Source organism: Callithrix jacchus, chromosome 6 (genome assembly GCF_049354715.1).
Source record: "Callithrix jacchus isolate 240 chromosome 6, calJac240_pri, whole genome shotgun sequence".
NCBI classification, from domain to species: Eukaryota; Metazoa; Chordata; class Mammalia; order Primates; family Cebidae; genus Callithrix; species Callithrix jacchus.
The window spans coordinates 19485134-19509561 of NC_133507.1; the positions used below are offsets into that span (position 1 = coordinate 19485134).

Genomic DNA, 24428 nt, shown 5'->3' on the forward strand with positions numbered 1-24428 from the left:
TGGAGGTGGCTCTGCCGCTGTGAAGTTCCATTTCACACTCACCCACACCCAGACACTCCCACCTGCAGCAGCCCCATTTGCCCAAGAACAGGGCACACACTGGAGTTCTACACACTTTTACTGGATGGGCAGGAGTAGGGCTGACAGTGCACCACGCTCTCAGCTGGTGAGGCTGCTGATGTGTGTGCCCTTCCCGATGCCCCACAATCCACAGGCTGAGCTAGGATGCTCCTTTCCCAGTCCCACCTGACTACAGTAGTACAGAAAAAGGGGCCCTCTGAGTGAGGCGGCAGGCAGTGCTGGCCAAGCAGGGCTGTGTGACTAAGCGTGGCTGCTGACTCAGAACAGAGGACATTATAGGGTGACAAGGGAGGAGGGCAACAGTGTTGGGCATGCTGGCCCCCACCAGCCAAAGCTGCTTCTCTCCTTGCTCTCCATGCCACAGTAGGTAGCACGCTACCTACTGCATGAGCCTTGGGCCCAGCGGCAGCCCCCTCACTCTCCATCTTGGTTGGGCTGGATAAGCCCATATTCAACGGCTTTGTCCAGGCAGGCTGCAGCAGCCCTCGAGACAGGGCTCTGGTCACCCTTGGCCAGCACTGACAGGATCTCCATCATCTCGCTCTCCATCAGGGTGCTGGCAATCTCCCTGGAGGCCTCCACCATGTTCAACACCACCACGGCACCCCGGTGCTGCAGCTCCTGGTTAGGGCTCAGAAGCAGGGCCTGCAGGATCTCCAGCCAGTGTGTGGTCTGTGAGAAACAGGCAGATGTGAACCCAAGCAACAGGCTCAGCCTGGGCAAGAAACACACCCACACCCTCAGGACCTCCCCCTTCAGCTGCCACCATGCTGGGAGTTCCTGGTCCACCCCTGCTCCCTGCCAAGCCAAGGCACTGACCACTTGGGGAATGCGGCTGCAGAGCGTGGGCCGCATGGAGGTGAGCATGGCCAAGCCCCCGGCGGCCGCCCGCTGCAGCAGCTCATCCTCTTCTCCGCTGTACAGCACCAGCAGCTTCAGCCGGTCATTGCCCTGGGCTTCGAAGAGGTCCTGCACCTGTGGCCAGATGTGGGGAATGGACCACGTCAGTGGGGTGCAAAGCCCAGCCAGGGCACAGGTATCTCGGCATCCCCGCCTGTCATGAGCACTGGGACCAACCCTCACCTCCTTGCTCATGGCCAAGTTACACATGCACTCTGTGGCTGCCCGGCGGATCATCTCATGCTCCTCAAACATGTAGCCTTCGACCATGGGCACAGCCTTCTCCTTCATGATCTTCTGCCTGCCGGCCCACAGGAGGAAGCGGCGAGATACAGCTTAGATATTGGGGTTTCTGGGCTGGGTGCGTTGGCTCACGCCTGTATCCCAGCACTTTGGGAGGCCGAGGCGGGTGGATCACGAGGTCAAGAGATCGAGACCATCCTGGTCAACATGGTGAAACCCCGTCTCTACTAAAAATACAAAAGTTAGCTGGGCATGGTGGCACACACCTGTAGTCCCAGCTACTCAGGAGGCTGAGGCAGGAGAATTGCTTGAACCCAGGAGGCGGAGGTTGCGGTGAGCCAAGAAAGCGCCATTGCACTCCAGCCTGGGTAACAAGCAAAACTCCGTCTCAAAAAAAAAAAAAAAAAAAAAGAAATGGGGTTTCACCATCACATTGGCCAGACTGGTCTCAAACTCCTGACCTCAGGTGATCTGCCCACCTCACCCTCTCTCAGGGATTACAGGCCTGAGCTACTGCGCCTAGCCCAGGTATTGTCCCTTCTAACTCTCATGTTGAACTGTAAACCCTATGCCCTCTACCTTGACCCTAAGCCTCGTGGGAGGTGACTGGGTCATGGGGTGGGTCCCTCGTCGCTTGGTACAGTCCTCTCGATAGTGAATTCTTATGAGATCTGGTTGTTTCAAAGTGTGTGGCATCTCCCCCGACTCTCTTGCCCTTAGTTTCACCAGGTTACGTGCCTGCTCCTGCTTCGCCTTCTATGAGTAAAAGCTCTCTGAGGCCTCCCCAGAAGGTGAGCAAATGCTGACACCATGCTTATACAGCCTGTAGAACCACGAACCAATTAAACCTCTTTTCTTTAGAAACTACCCAGTGTCAGGTATTCCTTTACAGCAATGCGAGAACAGATGAACACAGGCAGCATCATTGAGACTTCCTACATCTGCTCCACCTCCGCACCCACACCCTCATGCAGTCAAGTCCTGGGCTGAGGATTTTCCTTGGCCACATCCAAGGACCCTCTTGCTGTGAACTACAGTGCCTGTTACCCATTTTTTTTTTTTTTGAGACAGAGTTTTGCTCTTGTTGCCCAGGCTGGAGTGCAATGGCGCCATCTTTGCTCACAGCAACCTCCACCTCCCAGTGATCCTCCTGCCTCAGCCTCCCAATTAGCTGGGATTATAGGCATGCACCACCATGCCCAGCTAACTTTGTATTTTTTAGTAGAGAAGGGATTCCTCCGTGTTGGTCAGGCTGGTCTTGAACTCCCGACCTCAAGTGATCCGCCCACCTAGGCCTCCCAAAGTGCTGAGATTACAGGTGTGAGCCGCCGCACCTGGCCTCATTTGAGTACTGACCTGACCAGGCACCTATATCATCTTAGTTAATCCTCACCACAGCGCTGTGGTGAAGGTGCAGGTGTAATCATCATCACTACTGCTTTGCAGAAGAGGAAACAGGGGCTGAGTAATGAGTCCCACGTTCAAAGTCACAGTAATGAAACTAAAACATGCTGATATGGCACAGTGCTAGGAGCCAGGTACCTATGTAGTAAGTACTTTTAAGTGTATTTTCTCATTTCATTCTCCTCATCACTATGCCGTGAGGTAGGTGCTATAATCATCCCATTTCCCAGAGGGAGACACTGAGGCAGAGCAGTGAAGTAACTTGCTTGTGGTGACACATTTGCATCAGGGAAGCGAGGCAATGTGCCTCCAGAGCCTGCCATGCCATGGTGCCTCTTGGCCTGGCTTCTCCTCTCTAAAATTGCCAAGGAGCCACTGAGGCCACAAAAGCCAGTGACTGGGATATTCCAAATCCTGACACCTGGCCCAGGCCCCGCATCCCAAGGAGGCTTACCGGAGCCTCTCGCTGATCCCCGCCAAGTTTGTTAGGGCCATGAGCGCCTCGAAGTTCTGCAGGCCTGAGCAGTTCAGGTGCAACAGGGACACAAGGGGCCGGACCACCTCGTAGATCTGCAATGTGCACCCTACCTGTCAGGGCTACTACCGCAGCCCCCACAGCCCCACCAACCCGGCGGGGAGGAGCCCACCCGCAGAGAGTGCTCCGCTCTCAGGCTGTCCTCCCTACCCAGGGCTCAGCAAAGCTGAAACTTCCTGCTGGTCCCAAAGGGCAGCTACAGCCCAGCCCACAGGCCACTAGGGACAGAGGGAGTGGAAAGGCCGGAGCAGGAAGATACACACCCGCTCGCCAGGGAAGGTCATCTCAGGGTTGGAGGTGATGGTGAGCTTGGCAAGGGCCTGGGCTGCTTTTGTCTGCCCCACATCCGTGCCTTCCAGGGCCAGTGGGATCAGTGCCTGCAGTAACAAGCCCGTCACTGCTCAGGACGTGCCTGGGAGTGTAAGACCCAAACCATCAGGCCCCAAGGCCCTGACTGTGTCACCCTCACCCTCTTCCCTCTCACAGGCTGGACTCCCAGTGTAGACCCTCTCACCCAAACATTTCCTGAAACCCCTACTAAGGGCTGGACATGGATTGTGCTGGGCACCAGAGCCATGGAGGTCAACGAGACAAAGGAATAGGAGGAGAGCCCAGGCCATTCACAAGCCTGCCCGCTTCCACATCCCTCTCTCAGCGGGACAATGTCCTTCTGGCCATTACTCATGTTTTCCTGTCCCACATCTAACACCCAGCTCTGGCGTGGCAGCCGCTGAGTCACGTTTTATAAGCTGATTGCTCAGCCGGCAGGAAGGGGTGTGTAAACCAGCTTACCCTGCCGCCTCCCTGGGCAACCACGGTGCCTCGGTCCTCTACCTCTTCCACCAAAGCCAGGAAGACCCTATGGGGAGAAGGCAGTGGTGGGCAGGCAGCTCTGGGACTCTGGCAGGCAGACGCTCCATTCCTGCACTCAGCAAGGAAGGCAGCCAGGCAGGCAGCCCTGTCACTCTAAGAGGCCCACAGCACTGGAACCTGCAGCCTCTGGAGCCACATCCGCAGCCCCGAAGCCCAGTAGTTGGGCAAGGCTGGCTCCCACCAAGGCTGGCTCACCTGGAGAGCAGCTCTCGGCAGGAATTGGTCAGCACAGGGCTCTCAGTCTTCACCATGCATACCATGGCTGACACCACACCCGCTGCCAGCAGCTTCTTCACTCGAGCCCGCACAAAGCTTGGCTTGTCCTGGGGGAGGAGGCAGCTTAGGAGGGGGCCCTGGGCTGACTTGCAGAGAAAGTGGGAACAACCTTCTCATAGCAGCAACTGAGGAACTGGGCAATGAAACAGCCAGACAAAGGGAAAGAAGCTGGCTTAAATGGGAAGCTGGTCTACTGCGGATGCCCTGGGTCAACTGGTCCCCATGACGGGGCAACCTCTGGCCCCTCTGGCGGCCCCTCACCTTGGGGTGCTGCTCAGGCACGTGCTGCTTGGCATACTTGGCCAGCTCCACCATCTTGGGATCAGGCTCCTCAAAGTCGTAGCTGTTGGTGCAGTTAACCAGCGCAGAGGCCACCGCAAAGAGCACCGACCTCTCCTCAGACTGCCAGGATGGAGAGGCATTCGCAGGCCACCCTGGGCCAGAGCAGCACTCGGGTAAATGCTGCCCAGGCCCAGGCCCCCAATTCCACCCTCAGCTGGGGCCCTAGGGTACAGGATGAATTCAGGAAGCTCCCCAGGCCCCAGACTTTGGGAGCTTACAAACTGGACCTCCCCAGCTCCTCCAAGGAGAACATCCTTGCTACCTGCACTGGTGCTGGCCAACGTGCCCACACCACACAGAGCAGCCACTCAGCCACCAGCCCTCCTCCCTGGGAGCAAAAGACCCCACTGGCCAAGCCCTGCTGAGAAAGCCTGGTAAGCTCTATTCCTAAACCGTTTCCCCAGGTGGACAGCAGGAACCACAGAGCTACCCTGCTGAGCTGGAACAGAGCCTTCAGGGCAGCCGCATCCTCCACAAACTCTTCCTTCACGTCGGCATCAAAGGTCAGGTAAGCCAGGCCCTCCACTGCCCAGCGCCGAGTGCCCGCGTCAATCTGGTCATTGCACAGCCACCTGGGGACACACAGGATAGAGGATGACCCTCAGGACTGGGGGTAAGGAGGGGTATACCAAGGCCAAGGAGGAAGAACCAAGGGTTTGGCCATCCCCTCAATGTACAGAAGCAGTTCACCTGCCAGGATCCAGATGGCAGCGCCTGCCCAAGCCAGAGAGCAAGACAGGGTGGAGGCCCCAACCCCCACCCAGACCCTCGTGTCTTGAGATCTGTCGGACAGGTGGGGAGCCACAGCAAGGCCAGACGACTCACTTTCGACACTGCTTGGCCAGTTTGAGAGTGGAGCCTTCAGCAAATTGCTTCATGCTAAAGTCAGTCCCTCCAGCCGAACCGAGCTTACAGAGGCCCTGGAGGAAGAGGGCAAGACCAGCTGGCCTCTGGCGAAGGACGCAGGAGCTGGGCTCCTCCACACCTGGCTTGGACTCCCTCCCTGGCACTCTCCCATGGCACCTGGAGGCTAAATCAGCACCGTCTCCCTCCACACCACCACCTAGGTGGCAGCAAAATCAGCTACTGCAGTGGCAATGTGACACAGCATCTGCAGACACGGACACACTGACCACTGGACAATCATGGGCCCCAGTCCTTCCCAGGCCACACTGAGAATTGCTGTTTCCTTCTGTGTCGTACAAGGAAGCCCTCTGCCAGTGGAGCTGAGAGGCATGTGGGGAGAAGACAGGTGCTTCAGCCACAGCCAGCATCCTTACGGGATAGAGAAATCCAGGACTGAGTGCCCAAGGAGGAAGACCAGCTTCCACAAGTGCAGCCACAACAGGCTCATGGAGGGCTAGGCCATCCCCAAACCCTAAACCACCAGCTCCTGGGAACGCTGCGTGACCCCTGTTGGCCCAGCCTTAAGCCCGTGGTGGGAGGAGCCGTGCCCATGTCTCCAGCCACAGCAAGGCCCAGAATCTCATACATTCATTCATTTATTTTAGAGAGGGTCTTGCTGTGTTGCCCAGGCAGGAGTGCAGTGACATGCATGGCTCACTATAGCCTCAACCTCCTGAACCCAAGTGATCCTCCTGCCTCAGCCTCCCAAGTAGCTGGGCCTATAGGCATGTGCCACCAGGCCTGGCCAATGTTTTTAGAATTACAGTATCATTTATTTTCACCTAGAATGTATGTGGGCCACACCCTGCAACACCAGCTGGACCAGGACCCCTGCGTGGCTGCCTGCCCACACACCCCACGCCTATCGTCTCACCACCAGCGCCCGGATGCGGATGCTGTCCTTTTCGCTGCGCTTATATAGGTCCTTGAGCAGTGAGACACCATTGGCAGTAATGAATGAGGCCCGCTTGGCCTTGCCAGCTGCGTGGATCAGAGCCTCCACAGCCACCAGCTGCTCCTCCTCCTGCTCAGAGGCACACAGAGCGATCACACTCTCCATGACACCACTCAGCTCCAAAGCCCGGTTGCCAGCGTCACATGGGCCCTGCAGGAGGCAGGACACTGTCTGGATGGCCCGTAGTTTCCCGGCCAGCCCGTGGCCCTCAAACCAGCTCCTGAGGGGCACAGAATGACAGCTGTCACACCAAGGCCAATATAAAGGAATTCTTCTTCCCTCCTTTCCCCTCCACTGGCCAGGCGCCTGCACTACATGCGAAGAAACAGCAAGGAAAACTGCTGGGAGGATGAGGACGATTCTCCCTGGACAACAGAGGCTGATTTTTTAATGGATGCTTTCACTCAAGCCTTCTCTGACATAATATCTAACACAGGTTACTCCCACACCACCATGCCTGGACTGAAGATCTGAAATAATTCTGCTTAATTCATAATTAATCATCAGTCTTCTTCCCATCAGCTGTAAGCTCCCTTTTTTTTTTTTTTTTTTTTTTGAGAGAGAGTCTCGCTTTGTCCCCAAGGCTGGAATGCAATGGTGTGATGAGCTCAACTCACTAAAATCTCCACCTCCCAGGTTCAAACAATTCTCCTGTCTCAGCCTCCCAAGAAGCTGGGATTATAGGCACCCACCACTAAGCCTGGCTAATTTTTAAATTAAAAAAAAAATTTTTTTTGTATTTTTAGTAGAGACAGGGTTTCACCATGTTGGCCAGGCTGTTATCTAACTCCTGACCTCAGGTGATCCACCTGCCTCTGCTTCTCAAAGTGCTGAGATTACAGGTGTAAGCCACTGCGCATGGACAATAATCTCTTTCAAGAATAAGGACTGTAAGCCGGACACAGTGGCTTACACCTGTAATCCCAGCACTTTGGGAAGCCAACGTGGGCAGATCATAGGTCAGGAGTTCAAGACCAACCTGGCCAATATGGTGAAACTGCGTCTCCGCAAAAAAAACAAAAAAACAAAAAAACAAAAATTAGCTGAGCATGGTGGCGGGTGCCTGTAGTCACACAGCTACTCAGGAGGCTGAGGCAGGAGAATCACTTGAACCCGGGAGATGGAGGTTGCAGTGAGCCAAGATTGGGTCACTGCACTCCAGCCTGGGAAACAGAGCAAGACTCGTATCTCAAAAAACAAACAAACAAAAAGAATAAGGACTGTCAGCCAGACGCAGTGGCTCACTCCTGTAATTCCAGCACTTTGGGAGGCCGAGGTGGGTGGATCACGAGGTCAGGAAATCGAGACCATCCTGGCCAACATGGTGAAATCTCGTCTCTACTAAAAATACAAAAATTGAATTAGACAGGCATGGTGGCATGTGCCTGTAATCCCAGCTACTCAGGAGGCTGATGAGAAATACTTGAACCAGGGAGTCGGAAGTTGCAGTGAGCTGAGAATGTGCCACTGCACTCCAGCCTGATGACACAGCGAGATGCCATCTCAAAAAAAAAAAAAAAAAAAAAAAAGAATAAGGACTGTCATGTTTCACCTGCGTGGGAGGAGCAGGAAGGGGGCCTTGGGGTCACTTTTCCTTCATCTGGCCCCCACTAATCCTCCCCAAGACTACTCTTCCTGCTGGAATCCCTGGAATGGGTGGTGAAACAGACTCCTTACTTGATGTAGTTTTCACAGAGTCGGTGGAAATTCTCCCTCTCAGCATCACACTTGAGGTCATCGAAGAGCTTGCTAAGGAGAATGGAGGCACTCATGCGGCTGTTTGCTGTCACCGTGAGCTCCCCAGGAGGGTCCTGTAGAGAGCTCCCCACTTCCAAAATCTTTTTCAGACCTAAAAAGACACCCTGTTTAGGCCGGGCGTGGTGGCTCAAGCCTGTAATCCCAGGACTTTGGGAGGCCGAGGCAGGTGGATCACGAGGTCAAGAGATCGAGACCATCCTGGTCAACATGATGAAACCCTGTCTCTACTAAAAATACAAAAAATTAGCTGGGCACGGTGGCGTGTGCCTGTAATCCCAGCTACTCAGGAGGCTGAGGCAGAATTGCCTGAAGGCGCCCAGAAGGCGGAGGTTGCGGTGAGCCGAGATCATGCCATTGCACTCCAGCCTGAATAACAAGAGTGAAACTCCGTCTCAAAAAAAAAAAAAAAAAAAAGAGACACCCTGTTTAGATAGTAGAACACCAGTTCCTACCCCTAGAAATAAAGGGAAGAGGCTTCCTAGGAGACGCAGAGAGAAACAAGACAAGAAGTGTAGAGTTCAGATAACTGTGAACAGGGCAGCCCAGAGAAGCTACTCAGCTGACCTGCTACCTAGGGAGACGACTGTGGGGTTGGGAAGGACCTGAGAAGTGAGGCCTGCATGCCAGCCCTGTCCCTGGGGCCATGTGCTCTGGGGCTTTGAGATTCCTCATCGGTAAAACTAAGGGGGAAAAAATATCCACACCTCTTAGGATCATTGTGAACACAAAAGACGAGGTGCATGAAAGACGAGCTCATGTGGGGTCTTTGCAAAGCTTTTCTTATTTATTTTAGGAGAAAGGAGAGATGAATTGATATATTCACCTTTAATTTTTTTTTTTTTTTTTGAGTCAGAGTTTCACTCGTTACCCAGGCTGGAGTGCAATGGCACAATCTTGGCTCACCGCAACCTCCGCCTCCTGGGTTCAGGCAATTCTCCTGCTTCAGCCTCCCGAGTAGCTGGGATTACAGGCGCACACCACCATGCCCAGCTAATTTTTTGTATTTTTAGTAGAGGCGGGGTTTCACCCTGATGACCAGGATGGTCTCGATCTCTTGACATCGTGATGCGCCCACCTCGGCCTCCCAAAGTGCTGGGATTACAGGCATGAGCCACCGCGCCCAGCCGACCTTTAATTATTTTTTCCCTGAGTATAGAAGTAATAAGTGCTCACTCAAAAAAAAAAAAAACAAGGACGGACGCAGTGATTGACAGCTGTAATACCAGCACTTTGGGAGGCCAAGGTGGGCAGATCACCTGAAGCTGGGAGTTTGAGACCAGCCCGACCACCATGGAGAAACCCCATTTCTACTAAAAATACAAAAATTAGCTGGGCATGGTAGCACATGGCTGTAATCTCAGCTACTCAAGAGAATCACTTGAACCCAGAAGGTGAAGGCTGCAGTGAGCCGAGATCATGCCATTGCACTCCAGCCTGGCCAATGAGCAAAACTTCATATCAAAAAAAAAAAAAAAAAGGGTAGGGCTCAGTGGCTCATGCCTGTAATCCCAGCACTTTGAGAGACCAAGTTGGGTGGATCATTTGAGGTCTGGAGTTTGAGACCAGCTGGGCCAACATAATGAGACCCTGTCTCTATTAAAAATACAAAAATTAGCTGGGTGTACTGGCATGTGCCTGTAATCCCAGCTACTCGGGAGGCTGAGGCAGGAGAATTGCTTGAACCCAGGAGACAGAGGCTTTTGTGAGCCAAGATTGCACCACTGCACTCCAGCCTAGGCAACAGAGAGACTTCACCTCAAAAAAAACAAAAAGATACAGAAAACTAATCCAGCCTCTCTGCTAACCTGCTTGCAGGCCTGTTCAGTGTGCATGTATCTGCACACACATATGATAGAAGGATCTAACTCTGAGCCCCCCTAAGGGTAGCTTCTTCGTCTGGTAGGTGTTAATAAGAGCCAAATCTCAATGGTCTGGAAGATCTCAGCTCCAGCATCCTCCTGGGCCACAGGATGCACTTCAGTGCAGACACATGGCGGGAGATAATTACAAATGTTCCTTCCTTCCTTCCTTCCTTCCTTCCTTCCTTCCTTCCTTCCTTCCTTCCTTCCTTCCTTCCTTCTTTCCTTCTTTCCTTCCTTCCTTCCTTCCTCTTTTCTTTTCTTTTCCTTTCTCTTTCTTTCTCTCTCTTTTTTTTTTTTTTTTTTTTTAGACAGGGTCTCTCTCTGTTGCCCAGGCTGTAGTGCAGTGGCACAAATCATAGCTCACTGAAGCGTTTATCTCCTGGGGTTAAGCAATTCTCCCCTCTCAGCCTCTGGAGTAGCTAGGGCTACTGTGCAGACGCACACCACCATGCCCAGCTAATTTTTTTTTATTTTTCATAGAGACAGGGTCTCACTACGTTGCCCAGGCTCATCTCAAACTCCCAGCCTCAAGTGATCCCCTGCCTCAGCCTCTCAAAGTGCGTGATCCACCATGCCTGGCCCCACTCAAAACTTTTCTTGTTACTCCTAAGGATAAACAAACTTCAGCTGCCCAGGCAAGCTTTTGTAAACTCTATTACCTACCTTGGTCAATGACCCAGAGGGTAAGGCTGTTGTTGGGGTCCTTGGGAGACTTCCGGGGCACCGCTTTAATTAGAAGAGTCAGGGCATTGTCTCGACCTTGGCCAGAGACCCCCACCTCTGTCAGCAGATCTAAGAGGTTACTGATGAGGATCTTCAGCTCCCGGGCAGGATCTGGCAACGAGAAGACATCCGTGGGCTCCACAGCAGCCCAGCCCTGTTTGACTCTTGAACTTCCCCACCAAGCCTGGGAGACAGAGGGAAGGGGGGACCAGCATCCTGGGCTCCAGACTGAGCTCCAGCCTTGCCCTGAGGCAGCTTGGCTGCTGAGAATCTAAAGTAAAATAATGTCACCAAGCCCAATTCCCAACAACCTGGAGCTGCCAGTCTGCTACCCAAAGAACTGGCCTGGCTGGCTCACCCTATCCCTTCCATGACAGTAATATCCAAAGGACCCCAGCCCCGTTCCCACTCACCCACGATGATGGCGCCCTCTTTGCCTCGGAAGCCTTTTTTGACACCTTCCCTGAGGGCATCAAACATAACCTGCAGCAGGTGGCAGGCAGCCAGTGACACAGCCTGGTTTTCCACGCCTAGGATGGAGACCACTCGCCGAGTGCCCAGTATGCTCAGGGTTGCCACGGTCTGGGATAGGAGAGGGGCACAGAAGCTTCCAGTTAGTGAAGGGCAGCCACAGAGATCCCTGTGAGTTAGACAACGCAGCCAGAAGGAGAGAAAACATTTCGGGGGCAGGCCCAGCTTCAGGTGAAAACAAGACAGAACAGATGGCATGACGCAGGGTAATGGCAGGATACTTTGGTAAGAAAGACTTCCTAAAGGAAACACCAGAGCAATGCCCTATTACCTCTCCTTGGCACCAGAGAAGACACCATATACCATGGCCCTGGGAGCAGCTGCTTTAGCTCATGTCTCCCCAGGAAGGAGACCTAACCCTAGACAAAGCTACCTGACCACCAGGCTGAATGGTCTAGTTCTTCCCCAGTCTAACCCCCGAGATTCCGTCCACACCCTGGGGATTTGGACAGGCACAGAATGGGCCTGTGAGACCTCTCCACTCCATTTCCAAGCTGGAGAACCCTAGAAGGCCTGCTTGGTCCACTGAGCCCTGATCCTGACTGCTTCCACTTAGCAGCTGAGTGTCCTTGGCCAAGAGTGTGAACTGAGATGGATGGAAAGGCAGGAGGGAACAGAATGCATTGCTTTTACCATTCATAGCCTTGGGAGACCCAGAATGTAGCCCAAGCTCAGCCTAAAGAGATTTAACTGACTAATTCACAGTTCCACCCCTATCTAGGAACTGTGGGCTCCTCTAAAAGCAACCCAGGGTCTCGTCTTTGGTCTCCTTTCCCCTGGAGCAAGCCAGCTCAGGTGAGTGCTGGGGGCGTGGGCTTCACCACACTGCCCAGGAGAACTGTTCTTGCTGAACTGGACCACCACCGTCCATGCTGAGAATCACGCGAGTCAACCTCTACGTGTCCCATCACTGTCTCGATGGTAAAGAAACGCTGTGGTGGCATCACTGACCGCATCCCTCACTACGAGGACTCTCCGCTCCACAGGAAACGACAGTCGAATCTTTAGAGCAAGGACAAGTGCGCTTTTCTGGGCAATGAGCTTGTTTGCACCATATGGACACTGGAGGATCAGTGACCGATGTGTCTTTGTGAGGTGGCTGCAGGAAAACTGGGGCTTACACTTGTAAGACCCCCAAAAATAAGTGTCTGGGGTGCCCCAGGGCTGTTTTCATTCTTTCTAGCCCCACTTCATCCTAATTCATGTTGGTCTTTTTCACGTCATTTTTTTTTCCTCTCTTGTTACGTATGCTCCCTGATCTCCTTGTATTCTGCCTTAAGTTCTTTGTTTGTTTGTTTGTTTTTGAGACAGTCTGGCTGTGTCACCCAGGCTGGAGTATAGTGGTGTGATCTCAGCTCACTGCAACCTCCGCCTTCTGAGTTCAAGTGATTCTCGTGCCTCAGCCTCCAGAGTAGCTGGGATTATAGGCACACGCCACCATGCCAGGCTCATTTTTGTATTTTTACTAGAGATGGGGTTTCTCCATGTTGCCCAGGCTGGTCTCAAACTCCTGACAAGTGATCCACCTGCCTCAGCCTCCCAAAGTGGATTACAGGTGTGAGGCACCATGACAAGCCTAAGTCCCTTTTAGAATAAGATAAACGGTAGGAGGTGGATGGAAGGGTGGATGGAAGAGTGGATGGATGGATGGATGGATGGACAGGCAGATGGGTAGTAGGGTGGACGGAGGGATGGATGGACAGACAGGCAAAGGGACTGAAGCAGTAACCAGCCTCTCCACTTTACCTACCCGTGACTGATGCTCAGAGCAAATGCCAACCAGTGTACGCAGAGCAGCCAGCATGAGGTCAGTCTCTCCTGTGTCCAGTAGGCGTTGCAGGAGCTGAACCCCATTGCTCCGGAATATCTTCTCAGCTCCAGCATCCTCCCTGGCCAGCACCACCAGGTTCTGAGATGCCTATGTCAACGGAAACACATGAAAATGTTGACACTGCACATGGCATAGGGCACAGAACTGGTGAGCAGGGCCCCAAGTCCTGGACCTCTCTGCTTCCACTTCGTAGTTGAGTGACGTTGGCCAAAAAATAACCTCTTTGAAGTTCAGCTTCTTCCTCTGTAAATAGAGGGAAGAGCCTTCTCCCAGGATTGACGATTAGCGTCAACGAGTCCCCAGCAGAGACTGAGGGGCTGGAACAGTGCTTCAGTCACCTTTGTACACCCAGCTCCTGGCACAGGGCCTGGCCCACAAGGCACTCTGTGAACACCGGTTCTCCTTCTTTGGTTCATGCTAAAGTCCCAGGCCCTCAGGGCTCCCCTCCAGGCCCCATGAGCCAGCTGCATGGTCGGAGGAGTGGCAGAGCAGGGCAGCAGGGGCTTCTGGGGCCTGCATGGGTGAAAGGTGCTACGGCTGGGTGGCTCTAGAAGGAGCTTACTCACTGACTCAGCCCAGGGCCTATACCTTTTGCTTTTTCTCAGTGCCCTTCTCTTCTGGGTCCAGTAGTATCTGAAACATCTGTTCCACTTTGGCATCCGTCGAGGACATGTATCGCACCTATGAACCAACAAAGCATGGAAGAAATCAAGGCTCTGGGCCAGAGACATTACATTCCCTGTTCATTTGTCTCCAGCTCCTCACTCTGGGAGCCCAGCGAAGATGTCGAAACTCAGAGCTAGTACCTGGCTACCCTGGGCAGGAAGAGACTTGCCTGGTAGCACCTCCTACATTCCCTGCAGCTGTTTTGCTTTCTGAGCTATTTCCTGCTTGGGCAGCAGGAACAGTGCCGATGCTGGAGGTAGAGTCTTTCGGGAGGGGAGGTATCCTGTCAGCCACAAGGTAACCCACTCCCAGTGGTGCCATCTATGTTATGGCAGCATGAATGGGCTGCCCATGACACTGAACTCAGCATTTACGCCTCCTGCCAGGGGGCTGCAGATTGTGAGGTAGTTGCTAACACTTTCGTTAGCACCGGAATTCTCCTTTTGACTGTTTTAAACATAATCTGAAACCTGGTGTTTCAGATTATAGGTGGCTCACACCTATAACCCCAGCACTTTGAGAGGCCAAGGTGGGCAGATCACCTGAGGTCAGGAGTTTGTGACTAGCCTGGCCAACATGGCAAAACCCCATCTCTACTAAAAATATAAAAATTAGCCGGGCATGGTGGTGGGTGCCTATAATCCCAGCTATTCAGGAGGCTGAAGCAGGAGAATCACTTGAACCCGGGAGGTGGAGGTTGCAGTGAGCAGAAATCCTGCCACCGCACTCCAGCCTGGGTGACAGGATGAGACTCTGTCTCAAAAATAATAATAATAGGCCGGGCACAGTGGCTCATGCCTGTAATCCCAGCACTTTGGGAGGCCAAGGCAGGTGGATCACTTGAGGCCAGGAGTTTGAGACTAGCCTGGCCAACATGGTAAAACCTTTTCTTTTTTATAAAAATAATAATAATAATCTGAATGGGCAAGATCATCCTAGGCCTACTCCCCCACCCCCAGGGTCCTGGGCATCGACGGTGGCACAAGCCTAGCATGTGGACCACCCCCTTACCCTCTTGTATCCATGGCAGCCATGACTAACCAGACACGGCACATTTCCCTGCTCAGCTCAGGCAATCAGCTTCCTAATTCTTCTCAACATAGGAGACTCTGGGCAGCCACTGCTAATCAGAGTTGGCACTGAGAGAGGAAAACTCTTTGCTTTTCTGGGTTTCACTGTTTCAGTGAGGTCTCTGCCATCATGTTACCTTCTTCCACTGTGTCAGCGTTTTAACATCAAATTATCAGGTGAATTTGAGCTTGGTTATAGCTCATAATAGTCTTTAGATTATTTTCTCCTAATTTAAAAATATATGTATTACACAATTTCTCTTTACTAAAAAAATATGAACAGATGACAGAGTCTCCTTTGGAAAGCCCTCTCAAACCCACTCCTTTCCCCAGGGCTCACAGTGATATCATTTTGACATACATCTTTTAAAATATTTTTGTGAAAACAAACAAAAAAAAACAAAGATACATATTTGGCCTGGTGCCATGGCTCACGCCTGTAATCCCAACACACTGGGAGGCTGAGGTGGGTAGATCCCTTGAGCCCAGGAGTTCGAGACCAGCCTGGACAACACAGTGAAACCCTGTCTCTACAAAAAATATAAAAATTAGATGAGGGAGGTGCGCAGTGGCTCAAGCCTGTAATCCCAGCACTTTGGGAGGCCGAGGCAGGTGGATCACGAGGTCAAGAGATCAAGACCATCCAAAAAATAGCTGGGCATGGTGGCGCGTGCCTGTAATCCCAGCTACTCAGGAGGCTGAGGCAGGAGAATTGCCTGAACCCAGGAGGCGGAGGTTGCAGTGAGCCGAGATCGCACCATTGCACTCCAGTCTGGGTAACAAGAGTGAAACTCCGTCTCCAAAAAAAAAAAAAATTAGATGAGCATGGTGACATGCATTTGTCCTAGCTACTTGGAAGGCTGAGATAGGAGGATCACTTGAGCCTGGGAGGAGGAGGTTGCACTCCAGTCTGGGTGACAGAGGGAGAGCCTGCCTCAAAATACTTAAATACAAATAAATCTAAAAAAATAAAATATTGTTTTTTATTTACACACCCAGTGTCCCCACAGAAAAAATATAGCATTGTTTTGCTACGTAAGGGATCATTAACATAAATGATATTATACTATGTGTGCTATTATATATTTTTCTTCTTTTCTTCTCGGAAAGACACAGCGCCTCACTCTTTCAGCCAGGCTGGAGTGCAGTGGTACCATCATAGCTCACTGACCTGCAAAATCCAGGGCTCAAGGGATTCTCCTGCCTCAGCCTCACAAGTAGCTGGGACTATAAGGGTATGTCACACCCAGCTAACTAAAGTTTTTATAACAACAGGGTCTCACTATGTTGCCCAGGCTGGTCTCAAACTACTGATCTCAAGTGATCATCACACCTTGGCCTCCCAAAGCACTGGGATTATATGCATGAGCCACCATGCCCTGCCTATTTTGTGTTGTTCATTCAACAAGTGTCCCAGAGCTTTCCACTTCAATTGAATTGAATTCAATTCAATTACTCAGTGTATTCAGCCATTTCCCTATGGCTGGGCATTCAGGCAAGTTCCAAGCTTTTCTTACTACAAAAAGGGCTGAAATAAACATACACATGTCTCCTTGTACCCATGGGCAAGGTTTCTCTGAGAGAAACAGCAAGAAGTAGGCCAGGTGTGGTGGCTTACGCCTGTAATCCAAGCACTTCAGAGGCCAAGGCGGGCGGATCACCTGAGGTCAGGAGTTCAAGACCAGCCTGACCAACATTGTCTTTAAAAAAAATAAAAATAAATTTAAAAAACGAAACAGCAAGAAGTAAACATATGGGATCACAAGATACACTCGTTTCAAATGTAATAGATATGCTAAAGTACTCTCCAAAAGAGCTGTACCAATTTATACCCCTCCAGCAGTCATCAGAGAGCCCTTGGCCCCCGGCCTCACCGTTGACATGTCTGCCTCTCCCCTCAAAAAGTGTCCTTTCAGGCCAGGCGCGGTGGCTCATGCCTATAATCCCAGCACTTTGGGAGGCCGAGGCGGGTGGATCACGAGGTCAAGAGATCGAGACCTTCCTGGTCAACAAGGTGAAACCCCGTCTCTACTAAAAATACAAAAATTAGCTGGGCATGGTGGTGTGTGCCTGTAATCCCAGCTACTTGGGAGGCTGAGGCAGAAGAATTGCCTGAACCCAGGAGGCGGAGGTTGCGGTGAGCTGAGATCGCACCATTGCACTCCAGCCTGGGTAACAAGAGCGAAACTCCGCCTCAAAAAAAAAAAAAAAGTGTCCCTTCTTTTAAATATCTGCCAAACAGACCACCAAATCAGCAGTAATGTGCTGTCATCTGAATTTGCTTTTCCCTGGCCACAGGCAAGGTTGAGCAGAACTCTCTATGTTCACCTGCCATCAGTATCTCTTCTCTGGAGAACTGTCTATACCCCTGGCCCAGATCCCTTCACCACTGATCAGTGCTTCCACCTGTCTGGGTCACTCACATACCTTCTCTTGAATCTGGCCCCCGATGTTCCGCAAGGCCTCCTGGAAAACTTTGTTCTTGGGTTCCAAGCTCACACATCTCTTCAGGTCAAGGACAGCCTGGTCTAGGCGGCCCAGCTTCTCTAGGGCTTGGCTCCGCCGGTAGAGTGCCTTGACATCCCCACCATCCTTTTCAATGGCTGAGCACAAACAGGAGCGCTGTCAGCACCCATGAGGCCACCGTCGTCAGGCAAGAGCAGTAGGGACAGATCTCGAGGAAAAGCCAGAGGAAGGTGGGGGACGAATATGGGGCTCGGTGCTTCAGCCTCAGAAAAAGTAAGGGTAGCTGCAGAAAAGGCAAAGCCCGAGGCAGTGGGAAAGAAAGAAGGCAGATGTGTCTCCGGGGCAAAAGGAGGGGAATGTGATGGTCCCACAATCCTCAACCTCCAGAAGCCCTATAGTGCTACTCGAGGGCCCACCATTCCCTACCTTTGGACGCCTCTGTTTCTGCTTTGTCGTAATCTTCCTGTAAGAGAAAGACAGAAGCCGAGTGGGGAGGGGGGGAGATAGGAGCCGAATGAATGGTCACCTCCCTCTAGGGGGTACTAACCGGGCAGTGGGGTACTCTCATTCTCCAAGGTCACCCAATCCCCCACGACCCTGAGGTGCATTCCACATCTAGCAAGCGGGGTGGCCTGGAAGCGTGAATGTCCAGCTGGGGCCCAAGCAACAGCTCAGATGCCCAAACCGGGTCCCGGGAGGGTGGGGAAGTTGGAGGGGAAGGGCACCCGGCTCCCTCACCAGCTTGAGGTGGCAGGCGGCCCGGTTCCGGTGCAGAATGGCCTGGTCCTGGGGCGTCGCGTCCAGACCCAGGGCCTGAGTGTAGGCCGCCAGGGCGCCCTCGTAGTCTCCACATTTGAACAGCTCGTTGCCCTCTTTCCGCAGCTGCTCCACTGCCACTGAGTTGGCCTGTAGGGAGAAAGGGGCGGCCACGTCGGAGGGGGCTCGGGGCAGGGCCCAAGAGCTAAGAGGAGAGGAGAGGAGGGATTCAGGGGCGCCTCGTGGATGGGGAGGAGGAGGCCGGGACAGTCAGCGCGGTTGCGAAGGGGTGATGGCGCGGGGGTTGGGTACGCACTCTGGGGGTAGCCGGCCAGGGCTCGGGGGTCTCTGGACCACTCACAGTCATCGCGGAGAGGTAGTCCAGTGCCCGCGCAGGCGCAGTCTCTGGGGCGGGTCGGGTCTGGGCTCGGGACTCGGCCGGAAGCTGCCCCGCCCACTCTTGCGTCGGAGGCGGGGTCAGTGAGAGGAGGGGCTAAGGGGTGGGCGCGCCCGGGCAGGGGCGGAACGCTCCGCCCCGGATGACAGGTGCCAGCAAACTCCGCGCACCCCTAAGCTGTCCCAGCGGAGACCTGCAGGGAGCTCTCGGCAGAGGACCCAAAGGGAGGCCTGCAGTGGTTCTAGCCCCGACCCCGGCCCCGACCACAGCAGAAGTGCACGAGGTCTGCGGCCATCAGGGTCACAAGCAGCAGAGTGTAGACGCCTAGCGCTAGGAGCGGGCCCCGGCCCCTGCGGGAGAGAGAAAAGTCTCAGGATCCCAGCCCTGGCCGCGCTCTCGCTGCTGCGTTCTGTGGGGGTAGAGAACCCCTGGGAGTCCGGAGAACGCTCGGAACCCCCTCCCCAAATAAGCGTAGTCTGACATGCACACATTTGCGTACGAATTTAGAGACACACACTGAAGCCACCCATGGGTAGATTCAGGATGGCTCCCCATTACCCGCTTGCACAGCCCCCTGATCGTGATTACGATTACAGCCGCCTTTGTAATCGTGATCATGATCTACATGATTTTCTGCTGCGGTCTGTCCCTTCACAACTCTAATTTACAAGCCTCCCACCCCATAGTTTAAGAACAGAACCCCAGATACTGAGACACCTTGTCGATGTTCCAGGGGCTCCGGGGCTGGAGATCTCACCTAAGGATGGATGGGTGGGGGCGGAAGAACGGACAAGTTGACTTGGTACAGGACCTCAAATTCAGCCTTCAGGTGGCAGCAGTAGGCTTCCTCTGGAGAATCAGAGAAGAGGGCAAGGGAAACCGGGGTAGTGGTGGCCGTCGGCATCCCAGGTGGTCTGGCACAATTGTGGATGGTGGACAGAGCTGAAGAGAAAGGTGGGGGGCTGGAAACAAGCAGGAGGGGTCTTGCCACAGCCCACTCCATGCCTTCTGGACGGTAAAAGACATCAGCCCTTACCAGAAGATCAGACACCCTTCTACCCATCACCTTCAGTTCCAGTCCCCAGGAGTCGTCCATAGCACAAGAGGAAAGTGGGTCACAGGAGGAAGTGCTGTACCTGAAAGAGAAGTTGGCTGGCAAGGGTGGCCCAGCCAAGGAGCAGCAGTAGCCCCATGGACAGACCTGTCAGCAAGGGGCCTGGCCTTCTCTGGATGCCCAGGAGAGTTCACCACCACCTCTGTCCAGGTCCTGGGAACTCTAACATCTCTCTTTCTAGGCCATGAATGCAGACAACAAGGAAATAAAAATCAAAGCCCCAAGGCCCTCGGGCACCATGAATACAAGCCTGAAGCTTCTCTATCACAGGCTTCTAGAGAGAGATGGCAGGGACTAGGTTTCTATCTCCTGCTGGAAAACATGGGACCCGCATTGCCAAACTGCTGAAGGAGGAAAGGCTCAAAGAACTAGAAGCCAGAATGAGGGATGAGCGAGCAGCTGAGTTGTTAGCGTGAAGAACAAACAGGCATTTAGAGCCAAATATGTTTCTACCCGTTCTCCAACTTCCAGGCTGCCATGGAAGCTCTGGGAATTCTGACTCTTCTATTTCAGGTCCCAGAGACCTCAGTTCCAGCATGTGGCACTCCCCTCCCTAACCTCTGCGACATGGCAACCACCAAGACTAGCTGAAAACCGAGGGTGAGTCCTTTCATTAGCTTTTCCCCTGAGCTGCATCTGCCCCGGCTACCAGCCAGAACACAAAAGCTTCCTGTCTGATTAGCGTATACTTAACTAATAGCAAACCCCTTCTCACAGAGCAGTTCTATGAGAATCATCAGGCCTCTCTTACCCCTCATACCTCATAGCTGCTGAGGCAGGGAATTTTTCCAGAAGGCCCAAGGCTACCAGCCAGCAGAATTAAGTGTCATTCCAGTGTCTACCCAGGCCTGACAACATCGTGCTCCCAGAACAGCACTGATAACACTCATAACCACAGGGGCCTACAGAAGGTGCCTCGAGACTGAAATAGGAGCACTCATGGCACAAGAAGGCAATGCAAATTTCATAAGCAACACTGAGGACAAAGGCAGTTTCTGCAGAAATGTCATGGCTACCTGGGAGCCCAAGTCTGAAGGAATTAGGCAGGGATCCCAGAGAAGGCTCTGATTTTTCAGGTCAGGCCCTAGGATCTCCTAGGTCCAAAGGTGAGGCTCCCCTGCCGAGAGAACCTGGCCCGTCACTGCAGGGAGAACTATTTTTAGAACACTTAAAGCGTTTTCAGAGCTTTGACAGGTTGAAGATTGTCTGTTCATGGAGGGGGCTTCTGGGAGAAGCTGCCTCTGGCTCTGAGGCTAGCTGGATTGACCTTTCTTCCCATTCCCGTAGTCACCTGAGCCTTCCCACCCTGGATTCAGTGCACGGTGAGGCCACTGCCTTATTTCTTGTCTGTCTTACTCTTTTCCACAGACTGTAGGCTCCCAGAGAGCCAGGCTTATGTTCTTCTTGCACCCCCAACAGAGCACACTGAGCTAGGGGCCGCGATGCTGAAGGCAGCTTCGCACATCGCTTGCTCTCTGCACGGGGCATGTCAGCTCCGAAGGAATCCACCTGGGCCAGGTCCAACTCAGGCCGCTGAATTCGCCTCCATGATCCCCCCCGGGCCTCCCTGGCGCCAGAGGGCGCTGTAAATACTCCGTGGAGGTTCCCCGCGGCTGCAGTCTCCCGCCGCATCCGCGCGATGAGCTCCGAGGCGGCGCAGCTGCTGGAGGCTGCCGACTTCGCAGCTTACAAGCATCGTCAGCAGCGGCGGAAGGACCCGGAGGGGACCCCCTACATCAACCACCCCATCGGTGGGCACCTCGGCCGCGGGGCACCGGCTGCGGCGCCTGGGGGGCGGGGACTGGGAAGGAGACGTGGGGGGCGTCCACCTCGTTGAGCATCTATTTTGTCCCAAGCATAGTGCGATATTTAAGCCTCACAACAATTGGAGCGGTAGTCGTGATCGTTCCCTTTGCCGGTCTACACCGAGAGGGTAAAGAACTTAACCAAGGTCACCCAGCTAGTGAGAGGCCACAAGGGGCCACATCTGGCTCTCCGAAACCCACAACACACAGCCCTGGAGCTCCCCCGGAGCTGACTTCCTGCTTTGCCCCTCCCCGTCAGGTGTGGCTCGGATCCTGACCCACGAGGCGGGAATCACTGACATTGCAGTGTTACAGGTAACTTCCCCACTTCTCTGCCAGGAGTCTGGGATAGGGATCGGGGGCCCCATTCAGCAATGGGCATCCCTTGGCTAGCATCTCAGGGCTGAATGGGAACTTGTCCCCAGGCAGCCCTGCTCCATGACACGGTGGAGGACACAGACACCACTCTGGATGAGGTGGAGCTACACTTTGGGGCACAGGTGCGGTGCCTGGTGGAGGAGGTAACAGATGACAAGACTCTGCCCAAGCTGGAGAGAAAGCGGCTGCAGGTGGAGCAGGCGCCCCACAGCAGCCCCGGGGCCAAACTGGTGAAGCTGGCAGACAAGCTGCACAATCTGAGGGACCTGAATCGCTGCACCCCAGAGGGTACGCTTTCCTATGGGTTCTAAGGGAAAGGGGAGGGGGATGCCACCTTCTGAAGGCACAGGTTGGTCAGTTCCCCTGAAAAACTCTGGGCATTCTTAATTCCCAAATTAATTCTACTATACCACTCTTGATCTGCCTTCCTATGGTCAAAATACAATAGCTGAGCCACAGGCAAGTTTTTGGGACAGCTCATCCCATCAGGAACTCATGGCCTTGAACCAAGCTTGCCAGGAAGCAGGCAAAAGGCAGTGCTGTCTTTGACATCAGGCTAGCAGGTTTCTGCCGATTCTTATGCAGGATGGTCAGAACAGCGAGTCCAGGAATACTTTGAGTGGGCAGCGCAGGTGGTGAAGGGGCTTCAGGGAACAAACCAGCAACTGGAAGAGGCTCTAAAACGTCTGTTCCAGCAGCGGGGACTGACACTCTGAGCAGTGCTTGGAGCTCTTCAGCAGCACAACTCCAGCCTCGTCCAGGCCGGACAGGATTCACGCACCTTTTCTGTGCCTCCTGTGCTCCCTCCATCCTTCCCAGATACCAGAGGCCAAAAAAAGACTTGCATTTTTTCTCAATCTGAAGGTCTCCTGCTAACTAAGCTGAGCCCCCTGAGTGTGGGAATAAGATGTACCCATCCATTTCTGATGCACTCGCTGCCTCTCCCCAAGTCTTGGGTCTGTTTGCTATTTTGCATGGTGGGATCTCTGTTCCCTCAGGGACTTGAGATTATGTAAGTACTAGTTCCTAAGTCATTATGGTCAATAAAAAGAACTATGGGTAAAGGTGTAAATTGCTGCTGTTCCTTCTCCAGCCTCCTGGGTTGGGGACTGGTAGGCTGCATACCTGTCCTTCAGCAAAGCAGGGTTCTAATTGTGTGTCCCTGCATCACCTCCCTCAGGTTGGGGGTTTAGCCCCTCCGAGCCTAGCTTCCTTATCAGTGAGATGGGTTGTGTAATTATCAGGTTAGACTGTGAGGTGCCTGATGGAGCCTGACACATAGGTGCTTGTAGGGCTGTTGGCCCCACAGGGTTGTGGGGTGTCCCTTATGCTGTGCTGAAGTGCAGGATCCAAGAAATAGACAGGACACTGAAGAACTGGTGAAGGGCATCTGGACTTGGGGGGGCCACGCCACCTGAGGGGAGACAGGCAAGGCCCCGAACATGCAGAAGCATCTATTCATTAGGTACAGGCAGGGGGAAGGGTAGTAAGTGAGGTTATCATCTATAGGCTTAGTGATAGGGCATACATAATCACGTGAGACACAAGTGAGGGGGCCACCCCGTTATGTTACCTGGGCAGAGAGGTGGGCCATGTGCAGTAGGGGGCCGTGCTGTGTGCAGTAGTAGAGGGTCGTGTACAGAAAGGGGGTCCACCCCTATTAGGTCACCGAGACAAGGAGGTGGGCTGTGTGCAACATGTGTCATGCACAACACCTGTTTTTATCTGGGGGCTGGAGACTTCAAAGGATTTCTAATAGAAGGATGCTCTAAGCCAATGCAGTGGGAGCTGACAGACTTGTGTTCTTAAGATATTTGTGGGAGGATGATATGAGCTAGCAGAGAATTGAGAAAAGACTGACGGTGTACAGCCGCCATGAGTGGTCACACCAGAAGGGTTCCCTCAGTTATTTGCAGGATCTCAGGCCTTCTGTTCTGTGACTGCTCTAGGCATTCCTCCTACTACAAACTACTATATGGTTATATAGAAGGATTATATAAATCAGCACTAAATGTGTCGGTACAGCTCCGACTATAGTACCTATATGATTACATAGAAAGATTATATGGAACTAAGTATGATTATATATATATATGTAGTGTGTGTGTGTGTACACATTTAGTTTTATTGTAACAAAGCAACTTGTGTACACTTTTAACGTTTTAAAACTGAGCATCATCTTTCCTTTCCAATGAAACAAAAAGAAAATTTAAAAATAAACAGGAACAAAATTACAATAAAGAATGTCAATTCCAAATAAGATCCTACAGGTTCTGCTGATTCTCCCATTGAGTGGCAGGGCTCAAGTCATCATTAGGAGAGAATTTATTTTTAAAGTGTCATCTTAAACTGCAAGGCTGCCTGTCAAATGTCACAATTAAACATGCCAAAGGAGAAGCCATGTTGTCAAAATGCCCACTTAACCCACCCAAACATCTCAAACCCACCCTTTGTTGACCTCCTATAACCCCATTTTTTTAAAGTTTTTTTTTCTTTTTTTAAAAAAGAGAAAGTAGACAGCTACATGTTGGTAAATGCTAACTGTCCATATTCACA

The 24428-nt window shown here is 52.9% G+C and overlaps 2 protein-coding genes across 3 annotated transcripts; one reads left to right on the forward strand and one right to left on the reverse strand.

Moving 5' to 3' along the window:
- Window positions 1-100: 100 nt before the first annotated feature.
- Window positions 101-18585, reverse strand: UNC45A (unc-45 myosin chaperone A). Of its 2 annotated transcripts, none has more exons than XM_008998383.5 (20): window positions 18540-18585; window positions 18161-18328; window positions 17849-17885; window positions 17384-17559; window positions 13809-13901; window positions 13140-13307; window positions 11272-11440; window positions 10799-10969; window positions 8193-8364; window positions 6435-6735; window positions 5480-5574; window positions 5085-5226; window positions 4574-4714; window positions 4232-4359; window positions 3956-4022; window positions 3427-3540; window positions 3083-3198; window positions 1165-1282; window positions 901-1056; window positions 101-753 (listed from the first exon to the last, which is right to left on the reverse strand). In XM_008998383.5, exons 1-20 carry the CDS (start codon window positions 18543-18545, stop codon window positions 496-498), a joined length of 2796 nt encoding a protein of 931 aa, XP_008996631.3. In that variant the 5' UTR covers window positions 18546-18585; the 3' UTR covers window positions 101-495. The 2 variants fall into 2 exon arrangements, with proteins under 2 accessions (XP_008996631.3, XP_002749159.4); XM_002749113.7 differs by having other exon boundaries at window positions 18495-18585.
- A 2719-nt stretch (window positions 18586-21304) lies between these two features.
- On the forward strand, window positions 21305-22936 carry HDDC3 (HD domain containing 3). Its single transcript, XM_035303860.3, has 4 exons — window positions 21305-21440; window positions 21754-21809; window positions 21920-22160; window positions 22458-22936. Exons 1-4 carry the CDS (start codon window positions 21329-21331, stop codon window positions 22586-22588), a joined length of 540 nt encoding a protein of 179 aa, XP_035159751.1. The 5' UTR covers window positions 21305-21328; the 3' UTR covers window positions 22589-22936.
- Window positions 22937-24428: the final 1492 nt, after the last annotated feature.